At 38.7% G+C, this 20,544-nt stretch overlaps 1 protein-coding gene across 1 annotated transcript in view; it reads right to left on the minus strand.

Annotated features, from left to right (window-relative positions):
* Positions 1-1,151: 1,151 nt before the first annotated feature.
* Positions 1,152-20,544, minus strand: part of CYYR1 (cysteine and tyrosine rich 1) — a 128,778-nt gene continuing 109,385 nt past the window's right edge. Inside the window, 2 exon segments of the mRNA XM_012554139.2 lie at positions 1,152-1,416; positions 16,941-17,098. Of these exon segments, the coding sequence (XP_012409593.2) occupies positions 1,283-1,416; positions 16,941-17,098 (292 nt within the window). The 3' untranslated portion in view covers positions 1,152-1,282.

Raw genomic sequence — 20,544 nt, forward strand, 5'->3', positions numbered from 1 at the left:
CTAGATTATCAAAATTTTGCAGGAGAGAAATAAAAATGTGTCTAAATTACATTTGAGTGGAACTCCACAGAAGGGGTTCCCAACTTCCTTCTTCCCTTTTACTTTTTTTGTAAGCCCAGGGCATATCTTCATGGTAAAGTTCTGAGACTTTACTCTCTGATGTGAAATCCAGTGGCAATGTTTGGCTTCTTATCTTTTGCTTTGATACTGCAGTATTTGTTGCTTGTGGGACTTGATACTTTTTTTTTGGTCACAGTTGGAATAACCTTTGTCATCCTCTAAATAAAGCTGGATGGTTTTCACATGGTAGTAGCCAGCACTGACCTGTTCCTGGCTTTAAGTAGCTGTTGAGCCCTTTTGATCCTATGTTAACTCTCAAATTAAATGGATAAGATTCAACTATACCTGTGTTTTCATTTTTGGAAGCAAAGAAATTCACCCCATATTCGCCTAAAACATGAACAGAACTTTTGGGTTCCAATGACATTGGACTTAGGCGTCCCTTCTGGTGCATTTTTCTACCAGATGGTCACTAGGTTCTCTGTTAAAAGTCTTGGTAACAGGGAGCTTCACAAAGTAACCAGTCAATAGGGAAGACCCAATTGTTAAAACACTCTTTCTTATACTGAACCAAATGCCCTCCCTGTAACTTCCATCCAGTGTCTCAAACAGGGGATAGTACACAGTAGGCTCTCAAGCATTCAATACGCATTTATCAATGAATGAAAGACTGGTCTTTTCTCGTTCTAACTTTTAAAGCTACACAGATGAAGCTGTTTGTGTAAGTGGAGCCATTTTCCTGTCCTACATGTATCTTCTCTTTTCCAGGATCGGTGTTGCTGTTGCCATCTATTCCTCAAACAACATGATTTTCAGACGTGCTGTCACTCTCATTACTCTTCTCTGAATGACACTGACCAGCAAATCTCCTAAAAGTTGGTACCTACAGATGGGGTCAGGTCTGAGCAGGGGGTGGTGGTAGTAGCTGCCGTCAGGTCGGCTCCGACTCACGGTGACCCCATGTATAACGATGAAACACTGCCCGGTCCTGAGCCATCTTCATGATCCTTGGTATGTTTGAGTCAGTGGGACACAAACAACTGGACTCAAACTGAGCAGGGTAGAAAACCTTTATCTCCTAGTCTGGACCTTCCACCTGAAATACTGTCTGACCCCAAAAAAGAATTCCGTAGAGCAATCCTCTCCCACCTGTTTCTAAGTAGAGGCATTTCTGTTCTGGGCAAGACCACCAATGGCCATGTATTCTGCTCTGGGAGTTGGATTATTTCCTTGAATTTCCAGGATAAGGAGGAGGCGGTGAGCGCTGTGCTGAAGCCTGTGGTGTTGGAGAGTAGGGTGGAGGCAAGTCTGCGGAGTATTCCAGCTCATGATCACAGCTATAGGGTGGTGGCGCTACTGAAAAAGAAAATGACAACAGCATCAGTCAGGTAGCAAATGTTGAGTGTCTACTGTTGTAAGCCACTGGGCTACGTTCTTTGGGAGGGGACAGGATTTTTGCCTGCAAAAAGCTTAGTTTTATCAGGTCAATGATGTGTATGTATGAAAAGGTGAGGGCTATATGATGTGCCATGAGCCAGAATGTTTAGAATTGGTGGCTTGGAGAGAGTTTCTTGGGAATATGATGCAATGCTGAAGAGGCCGCTAGAGATGGGGCTAAGAGGCAATTCAAACTTGAGAAAAAGCTCATCAGCAGGAGAGCACTTTTGTTCAAGCAAAATATATATGAAGAGGAGAACGAGAAAAGATACTGAGGCGTCTGGTCGTATCACCATCATGGTGGGCTTTGAAAGTGACATAAGGAATGTGTGATTCAGGGTTACCAGGGACGTTTGAATAGGACGGTGACAAGCCTGGTGCTGCTCTTTGGGAAGATGACTCTCAGCAATGTGGACTGAGATGGACTGAAGAAAAGGTGAGATGATGTGACAGCATACGTGAGGGGTTATTAGGTCCTCCATGGAGGCACTGGCATTCCAGGGGTAGAATTCTCACCTTCCACATGGGAGACCTGGGTTCAATTCCTGGCCAATGCACCTCATGTGCAGCCACCACCCTTCTGTCAGGGGAGGCTTTCGTGTTGCTATGATGCTACACAGGTTTCAGGGGGGGGCTTCCAGACTAAGACAGACCAGGAAGGAAGGCCTGGCTATCTACTTCCAAAAATTAGCCCGTGAAAACCCTGTGGACCCATAATGGTCTGATCTGCAACTGACCAGGGGGATGGCTCAGGACTGGGCAGTGTTTCAGGACCCTGTTGTGTAGGGCGTTGTCACGAGTCAGGGGCCAACTCCACAGTAGCTAATAACAATAACAACGTGGCAGTGAGGGAAAAAAAAAAGCACGAGAGACCTTAAGCAACAAATGCTTAGGTGATGACTGGACATGTGGAGAAAGAGGTGGAAGGTGAAAGAAGGCATCGAGGTATCAGGCCTCCGTGACTGGGAGGGCAGTGGTGCCATTACAGAAATAAGCAAGCAGATTTGGGAAGGGAGATAATGAGTTCAATCTTCTAAATCTTAATTGGGGAATTTTCTTAATTTTTTCCATAATATACATTGAGGTGTATTTAAAGCACACATAATACACTCTAATACGACTATGTGTAGATATCTATTCTACAGTGATCTCAATCCCACCTCCAGGGTTGGGTAAGAAGTACTCTGTGGGGTGAAATTTATCCATGATTTCAAAAGCCAAATAATTCTGCAATGCCTCAGAAACCCCTCAGCACAGCCCGGGTGCTGAGGATTCCCCAATAGCTGAAGAATCATTAAGATTTTTGTTCTACTTGAGAACTGACATGCCTTAATTGTTTACTGTGAATGTAGCTTCAATCACAAGGCTAAAAAAAACCAGTTGCTGTTGAGTCGATTCGACTCCCTCTCCCCACTGCTGTCCACCCATCCAATGTGTGTCAGAGCAGAACTGTGCTCCATATTGTTTTCAAGGCTGATTTTTTGAGAGTAGATCACCAGGCCTTTCTTCTGAGGCACTGCTGGGTGGACTTGAACCTACAATCTTTCAGTTAGCAGCCAAATGCCTTAACCATTGTAACCACCAAGGGGCTCCATTCACAAAGCTAGGGTCGTAATAATGCAAATAAACGGCCAGACTTTAAAGATTGGAATGGAAGAAAAAAGAAAAACAAAAAGAAAAAGCAAGGAACATTTTAAAAAACTTACTTCTAAACATCTTCTGAACTGTGCGCTTACAATAAAATTATGATAGTCTTCTGATAAACATGCACACACAAACTCAGAGTCGCGATCTACATGCCGATACAATTGTGTTTGCTCCTGGATTCCATACGCTCACCTCTCTTGACCAGGAGCTCCATGCTCTGGGCAGCTGACTGCTCTCCCTGTACTCAGAGGATGTGAAGAAGTCAAATTGAGTAACCCCAGCCAAGAGGAAGATGGAGCCGCAGAACTGGGTGGGCCGTCCCTCAGCACTGCTCTGGTGAGTGAAGGCTTCAGAATGGCCACAGCCTTGAAAATCTTATGGAGCAGTTCTACTCTGCACACGAGTCAGAATTGACTCGATGACAACTAACTGGGTCTTAAGCTTTGCAAGTCTCCAGTGCGTTGAGCAGGCTCCCGGCAGAGGACACAGCCCTGTAAAGAACACAGCAACCATGTGTACAGCTTCTCCACTGCTCCTTCAGGATGCCTCCCTGACCCAGGGAAGCCCGGCTACTGCAAGCTCTGTTTTCTATAACAAGGTGAACTACTCCTATGGAGTTGAAACACTCATGCCTTCTGCATCACACCTACTCCTTTGCTTCATTATGCGTAGGAGAACTGAGACAAAGAGGTTTATAATAAACCTCACCCAATCCAAGAAATATAACCCTACAGCCTCCCTGTAAAATAGAAAGTTACAGCGGGATACCCATTCAACGGCTTCTTACAAGCACGTGTTTCTACATTGTTTTTATGTTGAAGCATCTCCCTGCCTCCCACTCGACATCATTCTCTGTCATGAAGTCATAGCGTATATTTATGTGTTGGTAACAAAGCGTTTATATTTTGCCATCTGCAGAAAAACTGCTGGAGCATTTTTCAATGAGAATCCCTGTGGTTTATACAGCTGCATGTTGAACATGAAACTCTAAGATAAGAAACAGTGTTCTTTCGTTCATCTAACTGTTGAATTTTGATAAAGTGGTAATATAATTCTGAAGAGTGATATTTTGAGGATGACTCATTATGAAATAAACATGGAGTATCTTTAATAATATTAACCACTGGAAGGCATTTTGAAATAATATTGTATAATTGTGGATGGTACCATTTTTTTTCTTTGCAGATAAGGTTTCACTAAAAAGAAAAACAAAAAGAACCCCAAACAAACAACAACAAAAACTCTTTGAGGGATGTTTTAGAATTCCTGAATAACCTAAGAGGTTCTGTTCTTTCACACATATTGAATCATTTTAAAAAATGAATAGATGAAGCTGGAGCTATGGGCCTTTGACATTCTTTCACAACTGATATTCCAATGTTTTTGAGTTAAGTAGAGTAAATATCCATTTATTCACAATATCTGATTATTAAAAGAGTCCCTGAGTGGCAAACAGTTAAGTGTTCAGCTGCTAACCAAAAGGTTGGAAGTTTGAGGCCAACCAGAGGTGCCACAGAAGAAAAGTCTGGCAATCTACATCTGAAAATTCAGTTATTGAAAACCTTATAGAACACAGCTCTACTCTGACACACATGAGTCTCCATGAGTTGGGATCAACTCAATGGCAACTATTTAAATTTTTTTCTTACAATGTTAAAAAGATTGGGGGTGCTGTGAAATTCAGAGAGATAATTTTGTGTTTTCAGCCCATGCAGGCCAACATCTCCAAAATGAGTGTTGGGGGGGAAGGTGCATGGTGTTTAGAAACTATGCAACATTACAGAAAAATTGGAAACAGGAAAATAATATCTTTATATAATATGTAATATCTTTGTATATTAATATAAAATTAATACATTCAAATAATATATGAATAATTATACTATATAAATTAATATATTATGTAGTATATACTTTAGTTGTTTTCCATTTCTGTTCGTGTATTTATATCTTTGCAGTCATATAAAACTATATATACTTTTCACCTTATTTAACAGCACAAATGTTTTCCAAGCTGCTACAAAATCTTCATAAACTTTATTATTAATGGCTGCATACTATCCCACCGACCATTCACTTACTTTGAGATTACTCTTAATTTTTTTTAATATTATAAATGTGATGAATATCTTCTTACACACAGACTTTTATTATTTTGAATTACTCTTCCAGGAATTGACTAACTGGCTTAAATAACATGTGTGTTCTGGTGCTTTAGAGCACATTATGAAGCTATTTTCAAACAATTCAAAAAGAATTGCTTCACCTTATAATGGTGGTAGCAAGGCATATAGGTGCACTGTCATTTAAAATTTTGCTAATTGAATAAATGAAAAATATAGCTCTTTATTTTTCATTTCTTTGATTAATTGCGAGGTTTACCATTTTTCCACATCTTGTCTACTATTTGTTCTTAACTAATAGTTCATAAACTGAAACCTTAATGAGAATGAAGATAAAATTAAGATAACAATATAATTAAGGCTACGTGATTATATATCTTTTCTTTTAATAGAAACTCTTTATCAAAATGATTTATTTCATTTTACTATTTTTACGAAATGTATATAACAAAATATATCGATCTTCATCTTTTTCATCTCTTCCTTGTTGTTCCCAAGCTGAAAAATTTGGCTTCTTTTTCACATATCTGATCCATATCCAACTGATTGCTCACATTTCCGTTTAAACTTATATACTTAATGCTTCCTTACATATGTTATCTTATTTGGTGTATTTTTGCATCAACATTTATTTTTTCTAAGTTCTTAATTTTGGTTAAGCCAAATTGTCTAAATGCTTCCAATTATACTGGAATATTGTGTCCTCCTCAAAATGTGTGTTGAAGTCCTGGCCCCTGTTTCTGTGGATGTGATCCTGTTTGTAAATAGGTTTTTCTTTTTGTATGTTAATGAGGTCATCCCAGAGTAGGGTGGATCCTAAACCTAATCACTTTCTGAGTTATAAAAAGAACAGAATAGATACAGAGACACACAGGGGAAAGATAGAGGCCAAGGAATACAAAGGAACTCATGGGGCTACTGACAAGGAAGGACCCTCCCCTAGAGTCACTACTCTGATTTGGACTTCTAACCTCCAAAACTGTGAGACAATAAATTCTGTTCTTGAAAGCCACCTACTTGTGCTATTTTTTTGGTTACGGAAGCAATAGATAGCTAAGACACTCCCTCTTTAATAATCTTCACCTTTCCCATTGTTTTGTGATCCCCCTTTAGAATACATAAAATTCAAATTTACCCGTTCTCTTTCAATGACTTCGGTGTCTCTCTCTCTCTTTTTTTCTTTTACATTGTTTTAATATCAGAACTGACGACCCTCATGACTTACTTTTTAAGATAATCTCTAATATTATTATTTCTTCTTTTAGATGAAATTCAGGATTAATGTGTTCTAAGAAAAATTAATAAGAATTACATTGATTTTGAAATAAAACTATACATTAATTTAGAAAGTGTTGAAATGGTTGCAGTATGTATTTTTTTCAATATATTTTCTTCTTGATTTTTTTCTCTATAAAACTGTACAGTTTTTTTCTTTGTATAGTTAATGAGTTAAGATATATACAACTTAAATCTCATATCCACCACTTACGTTTTGTATAACCTACGCAAATTTCTTAACCTATCTGAGCTTCATTTTTCTCACTGGTAGGAATAGGATACAAATTCCTATTTCACGTGATTGTTGAAAGTTTTGGTTTTGGAGCATCTAATTTTCAGAACTGTGTATAGGTTCTGCAATTAGTGTTGGGTTCCTTAATATTTTTCTTAATAAATTATTACTAAATATTTGTGTATTTTGTTGTTACTGTGTTTAGGTATTTCAGTACATGTTATACTAATATGATGTTGTTGGGGTCGAGTTGGCTCCGACTCATGGTGACCTTAGGTATAACAGAATGAAACGCTGCCTGGTCCTTTGGCATCTTCATGATCATTGGGTATGTTTGACTCCATCGTTGTGGTGTTTACTAATATAGTAGCTATCATTTATTAAGTGCCTGGTATGTTCTAAATAATATGCTTGGAACTTTGCACCTATCAGTTTTCATCTGTACACCAGCTCCCCGGTGTAGTGACAGCTGGTACGTATGACTGTCACTGATTTCTATTTTTATCAACTTAGTATTTTATGTTACTGAATTTTGTCATCTGTCGGCATTCTCAGTCTCTTTAATTTTCTAGTCATAAAAAATATAACATCTGAAAATAATGATCTTTAGGATCTGTAAATTGAAATCATCTACACAGCTTACTCTCTGCATGAACATCACTGTACTATTCCACTGACTTCATCAACATAACTATTTTAGGAAAATCTTGCTCAGAAAGACTCATTCCAGGATGTGTTTATTATTCATTCCAGGGAACTTCTGAAAGGCTCATCAACTCTTCAACAGAAAGCCTGGAATGACAGTTTTTGCACCAAACGCTCTTTGAACCCCTGCTTCAAAATCTCACTTTTCTGTGTCCACTAATTCTAAACTATTATATCCGTTGTCGACGAGTGGATTCCTACTCAGTGACACTATAGGACAGAGTAGAACTGCCCCATTGGGTTTCCAAGGCTGTAATCTTTATGGAAGCAGACTGTCACATTTTTTCCCTCCGAGCTGCTGGTGGGGTAGAACCGCCAACCTTTTGGTTAGCAGCTGAGTGCTTAACAGATGCACCACCAGGGCTCCTTACCCAATCCTAATCAAGGAGGTATTGAAATACCTGCTTTAAGCAAGACTTCAGAACCTCATAAACATCTTGACTTTGCCCTTTATACTCTGAGATGTTACATAGACTCTGTCAAGGTAGTGCTCACCCTGACAGCTTTGTCTTATCAGCAGATTGTCTTGGGGATATTTTGGGGAGCCAACCTTTCACATATTCTTTTTTTCCCCCCCAAGATGTGTATTTCTTTTTTATTATTTTTCATTTTATTGCATTACCCAGAACTTCAAAATAATGTTAAAATGTGTTTAAATACTGTGAACTTTTCAGCATTGTTTTAGTTCATGTTATGATTGAAATTTTGCCAGTGAGTCCTCATAAAATCTGCTGTTGGCCGTTGGTTTAGAATGGAGTCTGTGTTGTGTTAAGGAGACACACCTGCATTCCTTTGTGTGTGTGTGCGTTTGAGTGCAGGTGTGTATGTTTACTAAAAGGATGTCGAAAATGAATGGCTATCAAATTTTGACAAATTAATTTTTGGCATCTATGGAGATGATACATTGATATCTTCTATTACTCCGCTTTGGAGCCCTAGTGGCACAGTGGTTAAGAGCTACAGCTGTTAAATAAACGGTCGGCAGTTCGAATCCACCAGTAGCTCCTTGGAAACCCTATGGGGCAATTCCTCTCTGTCCTATAGGGTCGCTATAAGTCGGAATCCACTCGATGGCAGTGGGTATTATTCTGTATTACAGAGAAAAAACTCATTGCCGTTGAGTCAATTCTGACTTACAGTGACCCTATGGGACAGAGGAAAACCGCCCTATAGGGTTTCCAAGGACTGGCTGGTGGATTTGAACTGCCCACCTTTTAGCGAGCAGCCTAGCTCTTAACCACTGCACCACCAGGGCGCCATTACAGAGAAAAGCCTTCTCTATTCTCTGAATACAATTGATGTGTTGATATATTGGGATTTTCATCTTTATTATTGAATGATTTTGATTATTGTCTTTTTTCTGATATCAGATAAAGGGACCAAAGTTATGCTACTTTCATAGCATGAACTAGGTACCTTCCTAATATTTCCTATTGTTTAGAACAGTTTAAATAACATGAGGGTAGAGTGATCAGATCATCTTCCTTGGCAATGGTGGCCCTATGCCCCAAGGGCAATGTTAGGATTCAAGACATGGTTCTGGTGTATTAGAAAAACTTTAGTCCCCCTAGTTTAATTCCAACCAATAGTTAGCATTCTCTACACATTCATTGTTGGCTAGGAACTATGCTAGGCCTTCACATGCACCGTAACACAGTATTCTCACAGCAATCCTAGAACACAGATGCTCTTATTATCCCTGGTTTATAGATAAGGACCACCATCCATCATGTTTTACATGCCTCTGTCACCGTGAAAAGGACAAGCTCACAAAATACTCCTCATTGTAGATCCTTAACTGTGGAAGGCTTGGCACATCTAATCTGATCAATTTTCCCAGCTTTCCCCAACCACCTTTCACCGTGCTCTGTGGAACACAAAGTCCGTCATCAGGAAAGGCCTCCCATCATTCCCTACACCACATCACTGTGACTCAGAATATGAGGAAGTTATCTTCTGATTGTGCCTATTTTCTCAGAGAAACAGGATCTGCTGAGAAATACCGCAGAGAGTGAGAAGGGCTGGGAGTTTTTTTGAGTTTTGAGAAGAGAGAAGAATGTGTGAGTTATCTCACAGAGTGGAAGCGACTTCACTTCACCTTTCTACTCTAATTTAAATCTGATTTTCCGTGAGAGAATGGCTTCTTCTGCAGTACTCCCGCTTTGGAGCTGTTTTTGTTTTCTTACATCCTACAAACCACAGGGCCTGGAGGTGCGCTGGGTGTTCTCTGCGCTCCTCGCTGCCATTTTCCAAACCATTGTCTATTCTCCCCCTATAAAAACCTCATCTTTTTTGTAGCACAGGCCATGACATTATACTACTTTCTACTGTTCTTTGTTATCAATGTCTGTGGTCCTTTCTGCCCTAAGCCCTTGTTCACTGAAGATTTCGTATAGGGCCCAGCGTCTTTCTCTCCCTCACGACTTCTGTTACCATTCTTGGCAATTTCAACATCTATGTAATCCTGCTCTTCAGTCCCTTGACTTTTTCCCTTCAATATTCTTTTTCTCTAATCACTGTCCGTCAGTTTGTTGGACTGTGGTGGCTTGTGCATTGCTATGATAATGGAAACTATGCCACCGGTATTTCACATACCAGCAGGGTCACTCATAGTTGACCTGGAGGTTTTAGTGGAGCGTCCAGACTAAGGTAGTCTAGGAAGAAAGGCCTGGTGATCTACTTCCAAAAGTTAGCCAGTGAAAACGCTGTGCATAACAACAGAATATTGTCCAAAATAGCATTGGAACATGAGCCTCCTAGGTTGGAAGGCCCTTAAAACACACAGTGGCCAGAACAATGGACTCGAGCATACCAACGATTGTGAAGATGAGAGAAGGGGGCACAATTTTGTTCTGTTCTACATGCAGTTGCTGACTTGACAGCAACTAACAACAATTTTTTTCTTCTCAGACTTGTTGTAACCAATAACGGCACTATTTTGTAAATTCCAATTTGTAAATCTGACCATCACCCTTTATTTTTCTAGAATACCTATTCCACCAAATCTTGTACCTCACTTGGATGTCCAATTTACTGATGGCACTTTTTAAAAAATTTAAACTGATGGCACCTATTTTGTGTCTTCACATCCCTCTTTATTCACCTTAGATTGATGGTCCGTCAATAAAATGACTCCGTAGCACCTAGCATCAACTCCCTTATCTCTTTCTCTCCCCACTGCCTGGCAAAAACCTAACTGTGACTAAATCCAACACTTTGGCTAACCTAGATCTGTGCCCAAGAGCTGAATGTGGCTGGAGAAAAATGCATAATCATGCTGACTGAGTTCACAGTAAACAAATGACCATACTCTATACTCTTTACGTATGGTGGCCATTGGCATTGTGTGAAAATTATACATCTCTGCAGGCATTTCACTCCTCCACTCTCTGAGACTACTGTTTCATGTTTTCTTCTCTGTCCTTAAGCCTCAAATACCTCCTTAACTGTCTTCACTCTCAGCAGATGACATGTTTCTTGTTTCACTGAGAAAACAGACACAATTAGAAGACAGCATCCTCGTATTCTCACCACCAAACCTGTAAGTTACTGCCTCTCTGCCTACGTACTGCCTTCCCCCTGCTCTGATGCTGTCCCTGAATCCATCTTAGACTGGGCTCTCTACGTGTGTATTGGATCTCATTCTTTCACGTATTCAAGGGCACTGCTTTTCAATGACCCCCTTTATCTTCTGAGTCATTAGTTTTTCCTTTTATACTGGATCTTTCCCATTAGAATACTGGCAAAATTCAAGATACTCAATGAAAAAAAAGTCTCTTGACTCCATGCTCACTCCAATTTTCTCCTCCCATTTGTAGCGAAACTCTTTAAAATTCTACCCTTGCTAGTTCTACTTCAACATATTGTACATTCGGAAAGTTTTCTTGCAGCATCAATTTTGTAAGTATAATTAATATGACATCTAAGAAAGCTATATCACTCTCAGGAAATCCATAGTTTCTCTCATGTTTGAATTCTCTGATTTATACTGAAAAATGTATTCTCGGTGAAGCCTTGACCACGTTCACTGCATCTATTTTGTTTCTCTCCAGTATAAGTTGTAGTTTCAAGAGGAAGGCATCTTCATAGTCACAACACTTAGAGAGAGTTGCTCCAGTATGAGTTTTTGATGAGTGAAGAAGTTACACATCAGATGAGGTTTTTTTTGGTCATACTCAGTACGAATATATGGGTTCTCTTTAGTAGGAGTTTATGGTGTCTAACGAGGTTTGGGAGCCCTGGTGTTGCAGTGGTTAAGAGCTTGGCTGCTAACCAAAAGGTCGGCTGTTGGAATCTGCCAGCCACTCCTTGGAAACCCTATGGGGCGGTTCTACTCTGTCCTATAGGGTTGCTATGAATTGGAATCGACTCAATGACAAGGGCTTTTTAATGAGATTTGAGGAGTACCTTAAGGCCTTCCTACATTCAGTATATATGCTAATAAGGTTGTTCTTGTTTGTGAACTCGATGCAAGGTTTGATTTCCTAACAAAGTATTTCCATGAGCTTTTGAAGACTATAAGCTAGCTAATTTATAGAATGTTCCGCAATTTGGGCTTGTCAGAAATTTTCTCATGCTTTGTTCAGGTTGTGAACTCCTAGCCAGAATACTACAAATACTACATACATGACCTTGTGTCATCCTCAGAGTAACACACCCAAAAGTACATGACGTCCTTCTGTCCATCTTTGGTGACGTTACTTTTGATGACCTGGGCAAGATGTTGTCTGGTTTCTCCATTGCGTAGTAACTATTTTCCCCTTTGTAACTGATAAGAAATCTGTGGTGAGACACTTGAAGACCATAAAAATGTCTTATTCTTACTCTGTCCCCACCCGAATTCATCATCTATCGATAGTTCTTTCAATCCACACCTCCCTTACATATTTATCAGTTGGCATTATTCTATAACGAAGGGTCGTCCTCTTCTCCATTGTTTACCTATCTATCTATCATCTATTTATACATCTATTTCTATCTATTATCAGGGGATTCATAATGTACTTTAAATCTCATTTTTCTTGATAGTATTGACATCCCTTGTTTCCTTTTTTGTCAGCATTTGATTTTTATATCTTTGTCAAGCTTTTTCATTTTATTTTTTCTTTATTATTTTCTTTTAGGAGTGTAAGCATCCTCTAAGCCTATTATTTTAAAAATGGTGAACATGTTCCGTTTCCATTGTTTATAATGATGTTCTGGAAAGTAGTAGAAATGTCCAGTAAGACTTGACAAATAATTCTTATCTTCACATGGATGACTTTTAAAAATAATTGCAGTTAAAGAGGATAGTTGTTCATCTTACCTAAAATGTAGACATGGCAGGAATGAAAAGCTTTATTTTGGAAGGTCATTGTCCAAAAAGGGTCAGGTGTGGCAACTGAAGGACGCCTTTTTGGTACTCTCCTCCCTAATGCAGACGAATGATATTCGCTGTAAGGTTCCCATTGAGCACTTTCTCTGAAGGATAAGATAATCTTGGCTAAATTACTTCCTACTCATTTATCTGGCCGTAGGACAATAAGTTGGATGATCATCTCAAGTATCACAGGGTTAATTAATTAATGTGAGTAAAAACATTCTGTACTTCCACAGATGAAAGATTTTGAAAAGCATTCAATACTATTATGTGTTATTTTCTTATCCTTTAAGTAAAAGCTTAATTAGTGATTTTGAGAAGGAAATGGGAACTAATCAAGCACATTATGTTTTGGAAGACCTCGCCCTACTGCAGTAAAAATGCTTTTACCAGAAAGTTCATTATGTTTCTTGCATTATTCAGTTCTGAGAACAATGCATTTACTGAGAATGCAACATGCTGCTGTGATCTGCCAGTATAAATGATGCCACGAAAATGTTTTAAAAACATGTTTACATGCACAAAATAGAAACCTCAAGCCCAAGAAAACACAAAATCTCACATTAAAATAGTGATATTTTATATTTTCTAATTGGGGCTGTTCTACTGTCCTATAGGGTTGTTATGAGTTGTAATCGACTTGACGCCACACAAGAACAACATTCTAATTTAATTCAAAATTTAGACTTACAGAGGGGTGAAATAAAATATAAAATATTTTTTTAAAAATATTTCAAAACAATGACAACCAACAACAACAACAACAAAAATATATATATAGAGAGAGAGTGCATGGGATCATTAGTCTTATTGGTTTAAAGGCTTAGGGTTATGGCTTCTTGGGACTATCCAGCCAATTGGCCTAACACTGATTTTAGAGTTTCTGTTCTACTCCCCAGTTTGGTAAGTAGTGCCGAGGGTCTTAAAAGCTTGTGAGTTGCCATCCAAGATACCACCATTGGTCTCTATTCACCTGGAGCAGCAGAGGAAGAAGGATACCCAGGAGCCACTGACTCCTTTGCCATGAGATCAGATGAACTGGATGGTGCCCAGCGACCATCACTGAACGTTTTGAGCAAGGACTCAATAGATGAATCCTGGTCAAAAAGGGAAACATGTGGGACAGAATTTAAAATTTCTTATAGAATCCAGACTTAATGAACCCACTGAGAATGGAGAAACCCCCAGATCTGTTGTCTTGAGAAAATTTTTGAACCTCAAACCAAAACTGTCCCCTGAAGTCATCTCTAAACTAAATAAAAGTTTAGCTGAATTACTGAAGAATGTTTGCCTTGAGCATTGCAGTCTTTTAAAGAATCATCTATGTCAGGTCAAATTGACAACAGTAACTCTAAAGCACAGACGAGTAGTTTATGGGATAGTGAGTGTAAGTCAATGGTGGTAAAATAATATGGGGTGAGATAGTGAGAACGGTGACACAATGTGAAGAATGTAACTTTTTCATTGAACTTTACATGTAGAAATAGATGAATGGGGGTATGATCTGCTGGGTATATTTTCTCTGAAAATAAAATTTAAAAAAATTAAAAAAATTTTTTTAAACATTTCTTTCAATTATACTTTTTTGATCAAACAAAAGTATATCTGGAACGTTACCTACAGAATTCACCCCCCACAACTTCTCCCCATTAATGCCTCTCTTTGATGCGCCCCTTTCCTCTGTTCTTCCCGTGGGTTATGGGTGGGCCCACGGAAAAATGCGTGGGATAAAAAATAATCCTAGCTATTTTTTCTTTATACTTTAATCCTAACATCATTATACCCATTTCAACAATATTCTTAGCAATTGGGAAGACTCATGAGCGCACAATGCTTCTGCAGTGAATAAAAGCTACATATTCCAGGATGAAATTGAAGGTAAAGTCCCTAGATATTGGAGTATGACTAAATCAAGTCTTGTCATGAGTTGTGTTCTTCATTAATTCAGTCATATTTGTTGAGTGCCTACTATGTGCCAAAGTGATGGACAATAAACAACAGGCAAAATGATTAGGTAAACTATATGACGTCTTAGAAGGTAAAAAGCACTAAGGAAAGAAAGGATGGTAAGGAGGATTAGGGTGCTGTGGGGAGGGGCACATTACAATATTAGAGTGATGGGAGCAAGCCTCATTCAAGAGACGACCTTTGATCAAAGGCTTGAATTAAGTGAGGGAGTTAGTGTTCCAGGCAAAGCCCCAAGGTAGGAGTGTGTCTTGTGTGTTCAGGGAACAGCAAATGAATGAGCGTGACTGGAGCCAGAGTGAGCTAGGGGAGAGTCGAAGGAAATGAGGTCAGAGAAATAAAAAGATGGGCAAATTCATGCAGGGCCTTGGAGGCCCTTGTAAAGACTCCATCTTTTAGTTTGGGTTAAAAGGGGTAAAAGAGCTTTGGCTCTTACTCTAGGTGAGATGAGGAGCCACTGGAAGACTCTGAGCAGAGGAGTGATAGGATCTCACAGCTACTCTAAAAGGATCTCTCTATTGGGAATAGACCCCAGGGGGCCGAGGGTGCAAGGCGGGAGACCAGTTAGGATGCTATCACACTAATGGCAGTGAGAGCTGACGGTGGCTTCCACTAGGTGGGTATTATGAGAAGTAATTAGATAACTGAATATATTTTGAAGGTGGAGCCGACAAATTTCCCTGGTAGAGTGCATGTGGGTTTGGTAGGATGACTCCTAGGTGTTTGGCCTAAGCAACTGGAAAGATGGAGATGCTGTCGGGTGAGATGGGGAAGGCTGTGGGTGAGGCAAGATTTTGGTGGAGGAAGATCAAAAGTTCCTCTTCAGACATGTTAAATTTAGGATATCTATTAGACATCCGAGTCCCTGGGTGGCGCAAAATGTTAAAGCATTTGGTTGTCAAATGAAAGGCTGGAGTCCGCCCAGAGGTGGCTCAGAAGAAAGGGCTGGCAATCTACTTCTGAAAGATCACCGCCATTGAAAACCTTAAGGAGCACAGTTCTACTCTGACACATAAGGGGTCGCAATGAGTCAGACTTGACGGCAACTTTTTTTTTCTTTTTTTAATTACACATCCATGTGCAGATGTTTAATAGGCAGTGTGGTGTATGAATCTGAAATTCAGGAAAGAGGTCTGGGGTGGAAATATGTAACTTTGGGAGGAAGCCTTACCATACAAATGGTTCTAATACCCTGAGACTGTATGATGAAACCAAAGAAGTATAGATACAATACGGAAGAAGACACAAGACTTCATCCTGGGATGAAAAGAGGAACAGGAGAAATTGTCATTCTCCTATTCACTTAAAATGTGCTCCCTTGCGTTGAAGATGATATGGAAAAAAAGGGGAGGAAGGAAGAATTACACAGGGCAGACTGCATGTAGAAGGCAACCTGCCCCGTTCCTTTTCTAGAGAGACTAACAGGACACGAGCGTGGATGGGAAATCATCCTCCTACAGGTGTGTTAAATTTAGAACTTGACTGCCTTTTATATGTCAAATTGCACATGTATGGATTGACTTAGAAAGCACTACTGAAATCATCTAATGAAAAATACAATGTTTTGTTTATGGAGTCGCATGAACTCAATATATTTATATGCAGAACATCTAGCAAGTTCTCAACAAATACTTGCCACACTATTAATACATTACCTTTGCTCCTTGTTGGAAATTTTAATATTATACTAAAGCTGTTCTCTTTTGCATAAAGGAAACAGATCACAGCTTTCTTCCGTTCTTTTTTTCAAGACAGATTTATCTATTAAATCACATGCCAGGTTATTCAGACACATAACTTACACTTTGTCTAGGATCATTTGCCAGAATGTACTGGCATGGAGACACAGTGGGTGTGAAGTGTCTATTTATCTTAACTCTGGCGGACTGGCAATTATAGTCTGAGACAACCATTGAAAATATGAGTATCTTCAAATACAAAATGGGTTTTATTACTTGTATCTAAGTAATCTTTCATCAAAGCTAGAGCTTCAATGTACATTTACTTAGAAAATATCCCATAACCTTGGAGATTATTTCAATGAGAGTCTTTAATATTTTCTGCTCATTCCAAGCATTAGAGCACAACTAACAACTCTAACTCTTCCTTTAGAAGGAGGAATCAGTTCGCTAACCTGGAAAGGAGGGGATGGCGTTGATGCGGGTGGTCCTGATGACGCCCACGCGGGTCCCGCGGTTGTTCTTCATGCACATACAAATGCAGATGGCGATTCCAGCAATGACGCCCATGATAAACACGATGCCAAACACAATGCCTGCGATGGCGGTGCCCCTAAGGAGGGAACGCAAACGTGCTCTTATTGAAAAGGCTCCTAAGGACTCTTCAGTCTTTTAAACATATGACTACGTGGCAAATGTTTCTTTACAAACGTCCTCAGGTATAATTTTTTTTTTTTTTTAAGTAATTCCCTGAATAGGTCAAGCAAGTGGTTTTCTGTATTTCAATATGTAAGAAAAAGTTATAAGCCTTTAGGAAATTTACTTTCAGCACAGTTAAGCCAACATTCAGTTTCTGGTTTTAAAAATTAATGTGTTTATTCAGAGCACAATTCTACACTTAAGCTTTCTAAATAATAACTATTCTGCTGTGGAATGTTACCGTAGCCTTGCTAGTACTCAAACAGCAAAGAATATGTCTACTGGCCATTGACTATATGCATTCAATGAAAACTTGACAAATGCCAACATATTAAATACAATTTAGCATTGATTCCTGACTAAAACTCTTCCTTAAGTAAAACCAGAATGTTTCTTCTTTAACACAACAAATTAAACAAAACCAAATATCCTCTTTTACTATTATCCAGAGACGAGTTCTGACAAGCAAGTATTCTTATTAAATTCAAGAAAAATGTAATTAAAACCTCTATTTCTATTCATGTTATTTTTTTCTCTAGAAGTTCTAGCTCATGCAACAAAACCATAAAAAGAAAAAAAAAACTGCATGAAATAATCATTGTTATAATTATCTGTAGATAATACGATTTGCAGGAGTCTAAATTTGCCCACCATTTTGGAAAACAATGAGGAAATCTTTAACAAAATGTTCATTTTGACCAGGCAGTATCATTTATAGCAATGTTACCTAAGGAAATACAGCTCATGTGTGCAAAAGAAATGTACCAAAGATGTTCATCAAAGTGTTGCTGCTAACAGAAAAATATCAAAAATATCCTAAATGTGTATAAAAGGAGGAATGACAAAGAAGAAGAAAAAAGATACATCCATAGAATGAATCCTATACAATGATTAAGAAGGATGAAGAGGTGTCCATGTGTTGTGGTGGAATGTTCATAATACACAGTTAACTTAATAATATGACTACTAATGGAAAAGCAAGTATCAACAAGGTAATACCAGTATTGAGGATAGCACTGAGGCCAAACTGTTTCATTTTATATATCAAATTTCTGAAAGTATATATAGTGGTCATCATGTGGATATGGGAAAATAAAGAAAATTTTTCTCTTTCTAATTTATGTGCTCTCTAGAAGCAACCATTTTCAACTCTCTCAGCTATTTCTTCTGGTACCTTCCTCCATGTTTCTCAACAATATGGTTACATTTCTTTAAATTAAAAAAACATTTTTACATATTATCTGTTAGCTTCCTCTTCCATTATTTGGGAATTTAAATCTCTCAGACGAACTTTATCTTTGGTTAAATCAGTCATTTGACATTTTTTTTTTTCACTGTTGAGTAGAAGTGATGTATCATAGTAGACAATTTTTTCTTTTTAAGGAATACATTTATTTCCATATGTTTTCATTTTTCCATAAACCTATTGCTACCCCTCCCCTCCCAAATAATTCCTCGAAATCTTTCACACATTATCATAACTTTTCCAAAACTCAGATACAATAAAAAAAAACTTTATCGGTTCTGTTTTTTCCCCCACTCTCTCCCACAGCTTGCCAACACCGGTGATTCCTCTGGAGTTCAGAGCGGTTCCTCTAGACCTGTTTGGGGCTCGGCAGAGCTCCAGTTTCTAGCCTCCATTCTTGATCTTTCTTGGTGAAACACCCTGTGTGCCAAGCACGTCCTCAAATGGATTTTTTTTTAAAACAATTTTACTGAGAGATAATTTACACACTACGCAATTCATTTAAAGTATACAACTCAATGGTTTTTAGTATACCCACAGATACAGTAAACTATAACCACAGTCAATTCTAGAACGTTTTCGTCACCACAAAGAGAAACTCTGTACCCTTTAGAGTGTCACGTTTTGTTCTCTTGGATGCAGTTTCTTCTTTTTTTTTTTTTCAGATTAATCTTTTTTTAAAAAACTTAGTTTATTGTGTTTTAGGTGAAAGTTTAAATAGCAAATTAGGTTCCCATTTAGCAATTTTTACACAACTTGTTCCATGACATTGATTACATTTTTCACAATGTGTCAACATTCTCATTATTTCCATTCTGTTTGTTCTGTTTCCATTAATCTAGCTTCCCTGCACCTACTTAGTTTCTCATCTTCGTTTTAGGGTAAATGTTGACTGTTTGACCTCATACAGTAGATTATTTAATGGAGCACAGTGTTTATGTGTGAGATTGCTTATTTTATACCCCAGTCTATTATTTGGATGAAAGGTGGCCACCGGGAGTGGCTTCAGTTCCAAGTTCAAAGAGTATCTTAGGGCCATAGTCTCAGGGTTTCCTGTAGTCTCTGTCGGTCCAGTAAGTCTGGTCTTTTTTAGGATCTGAGCTTTATTCTACATTTTCTCCCTTTCTATCCAGGACCCTTTATTGTGTCCCTGGTCAGAACAATCGTATTGGTAGCTGGGCACCATCTGGTTCTTCTGGTCTCAGACTACATGAGGCTGTGGCTCATACGGGCTATTACTCCTGTGGACTAGTGTCTTCTTTGAGCCTTTGGTTTCCTTCATTCCCTTTTGTTCCAGACAAGCAGAGATCAATAGTTGTATCCTAGATGGCTACTCACAAGCTTTTAAGACCCCAAATGCTACTCACCAAACTAGGGTGTAGAACACTATCTTCATGAACTATGTTGTGCCAATTCATCGAGTTGTTCCACTGGACTATGGTCCCAAGCCTTCAAACCCAGTAATCCAATCCCATGAGGTGTTTGGTTAGTTCTAGGAAGTATCCATAACTGTGCCCCCATGTGGTTAATTGTATATGTGAATACATACGCAGTGCACATAAACATGTATATACATATGGCTACAGATACACCTGTACATGCACAGCCATATACTCACATGTGCCTTCCTAGACACATATATGCATACATGTAACCATACACATACTTCTTTTGATTGTTATTATTGTTGTTGCAAAATTGTATGTCACAGCATTTACCCAAAATTTCCCTTACTCCTGCATACTTCTTAGTGTCTTCATTTACCTTGGACAAGTTACGCAGGCTTCACCCATATTCGGTACTGCCTTTCCCATCACCAAAGATAACAAGTGTCTATTACCTAGAAAGTGACTCCCCCATCTCCTCTTCCCATCCCTGGTAACCATCAAGGAACAGTGCTTTCTCTGTGTATACCTATTCGTGACTTTTTATAAAAGTAAGACCATAAAATATTTATCCTTTTCTGGTTGACTTATTTCACTCAGCATAATGCTCTCCAGATTCATGCATGCTATATTTCTTGAACTCCTCATTATTCTTTATAGTTGCATAGTATTCCTTTGTATGTATGTACCACAATTTGTTTATCCATTCATCTGTTGATGGGTACTTAC

Source organism: Trichechus manatus, unplaced genomic scaffold, assembly GCF_000243295.1.
Source record: "Trichechus manatus latirostris isolate Lorelei unplaced genomic scaffold, TriManLat1.0 scaffold00012, whole genome shotgun sequence".
NCBI classification, from domain to species: domain Eukaryota; kingdom Metazoa; phylum Chordata; class Mammalia; order Sirenia; family Trichechidae; genus Trichechus; species Trichechus manatus.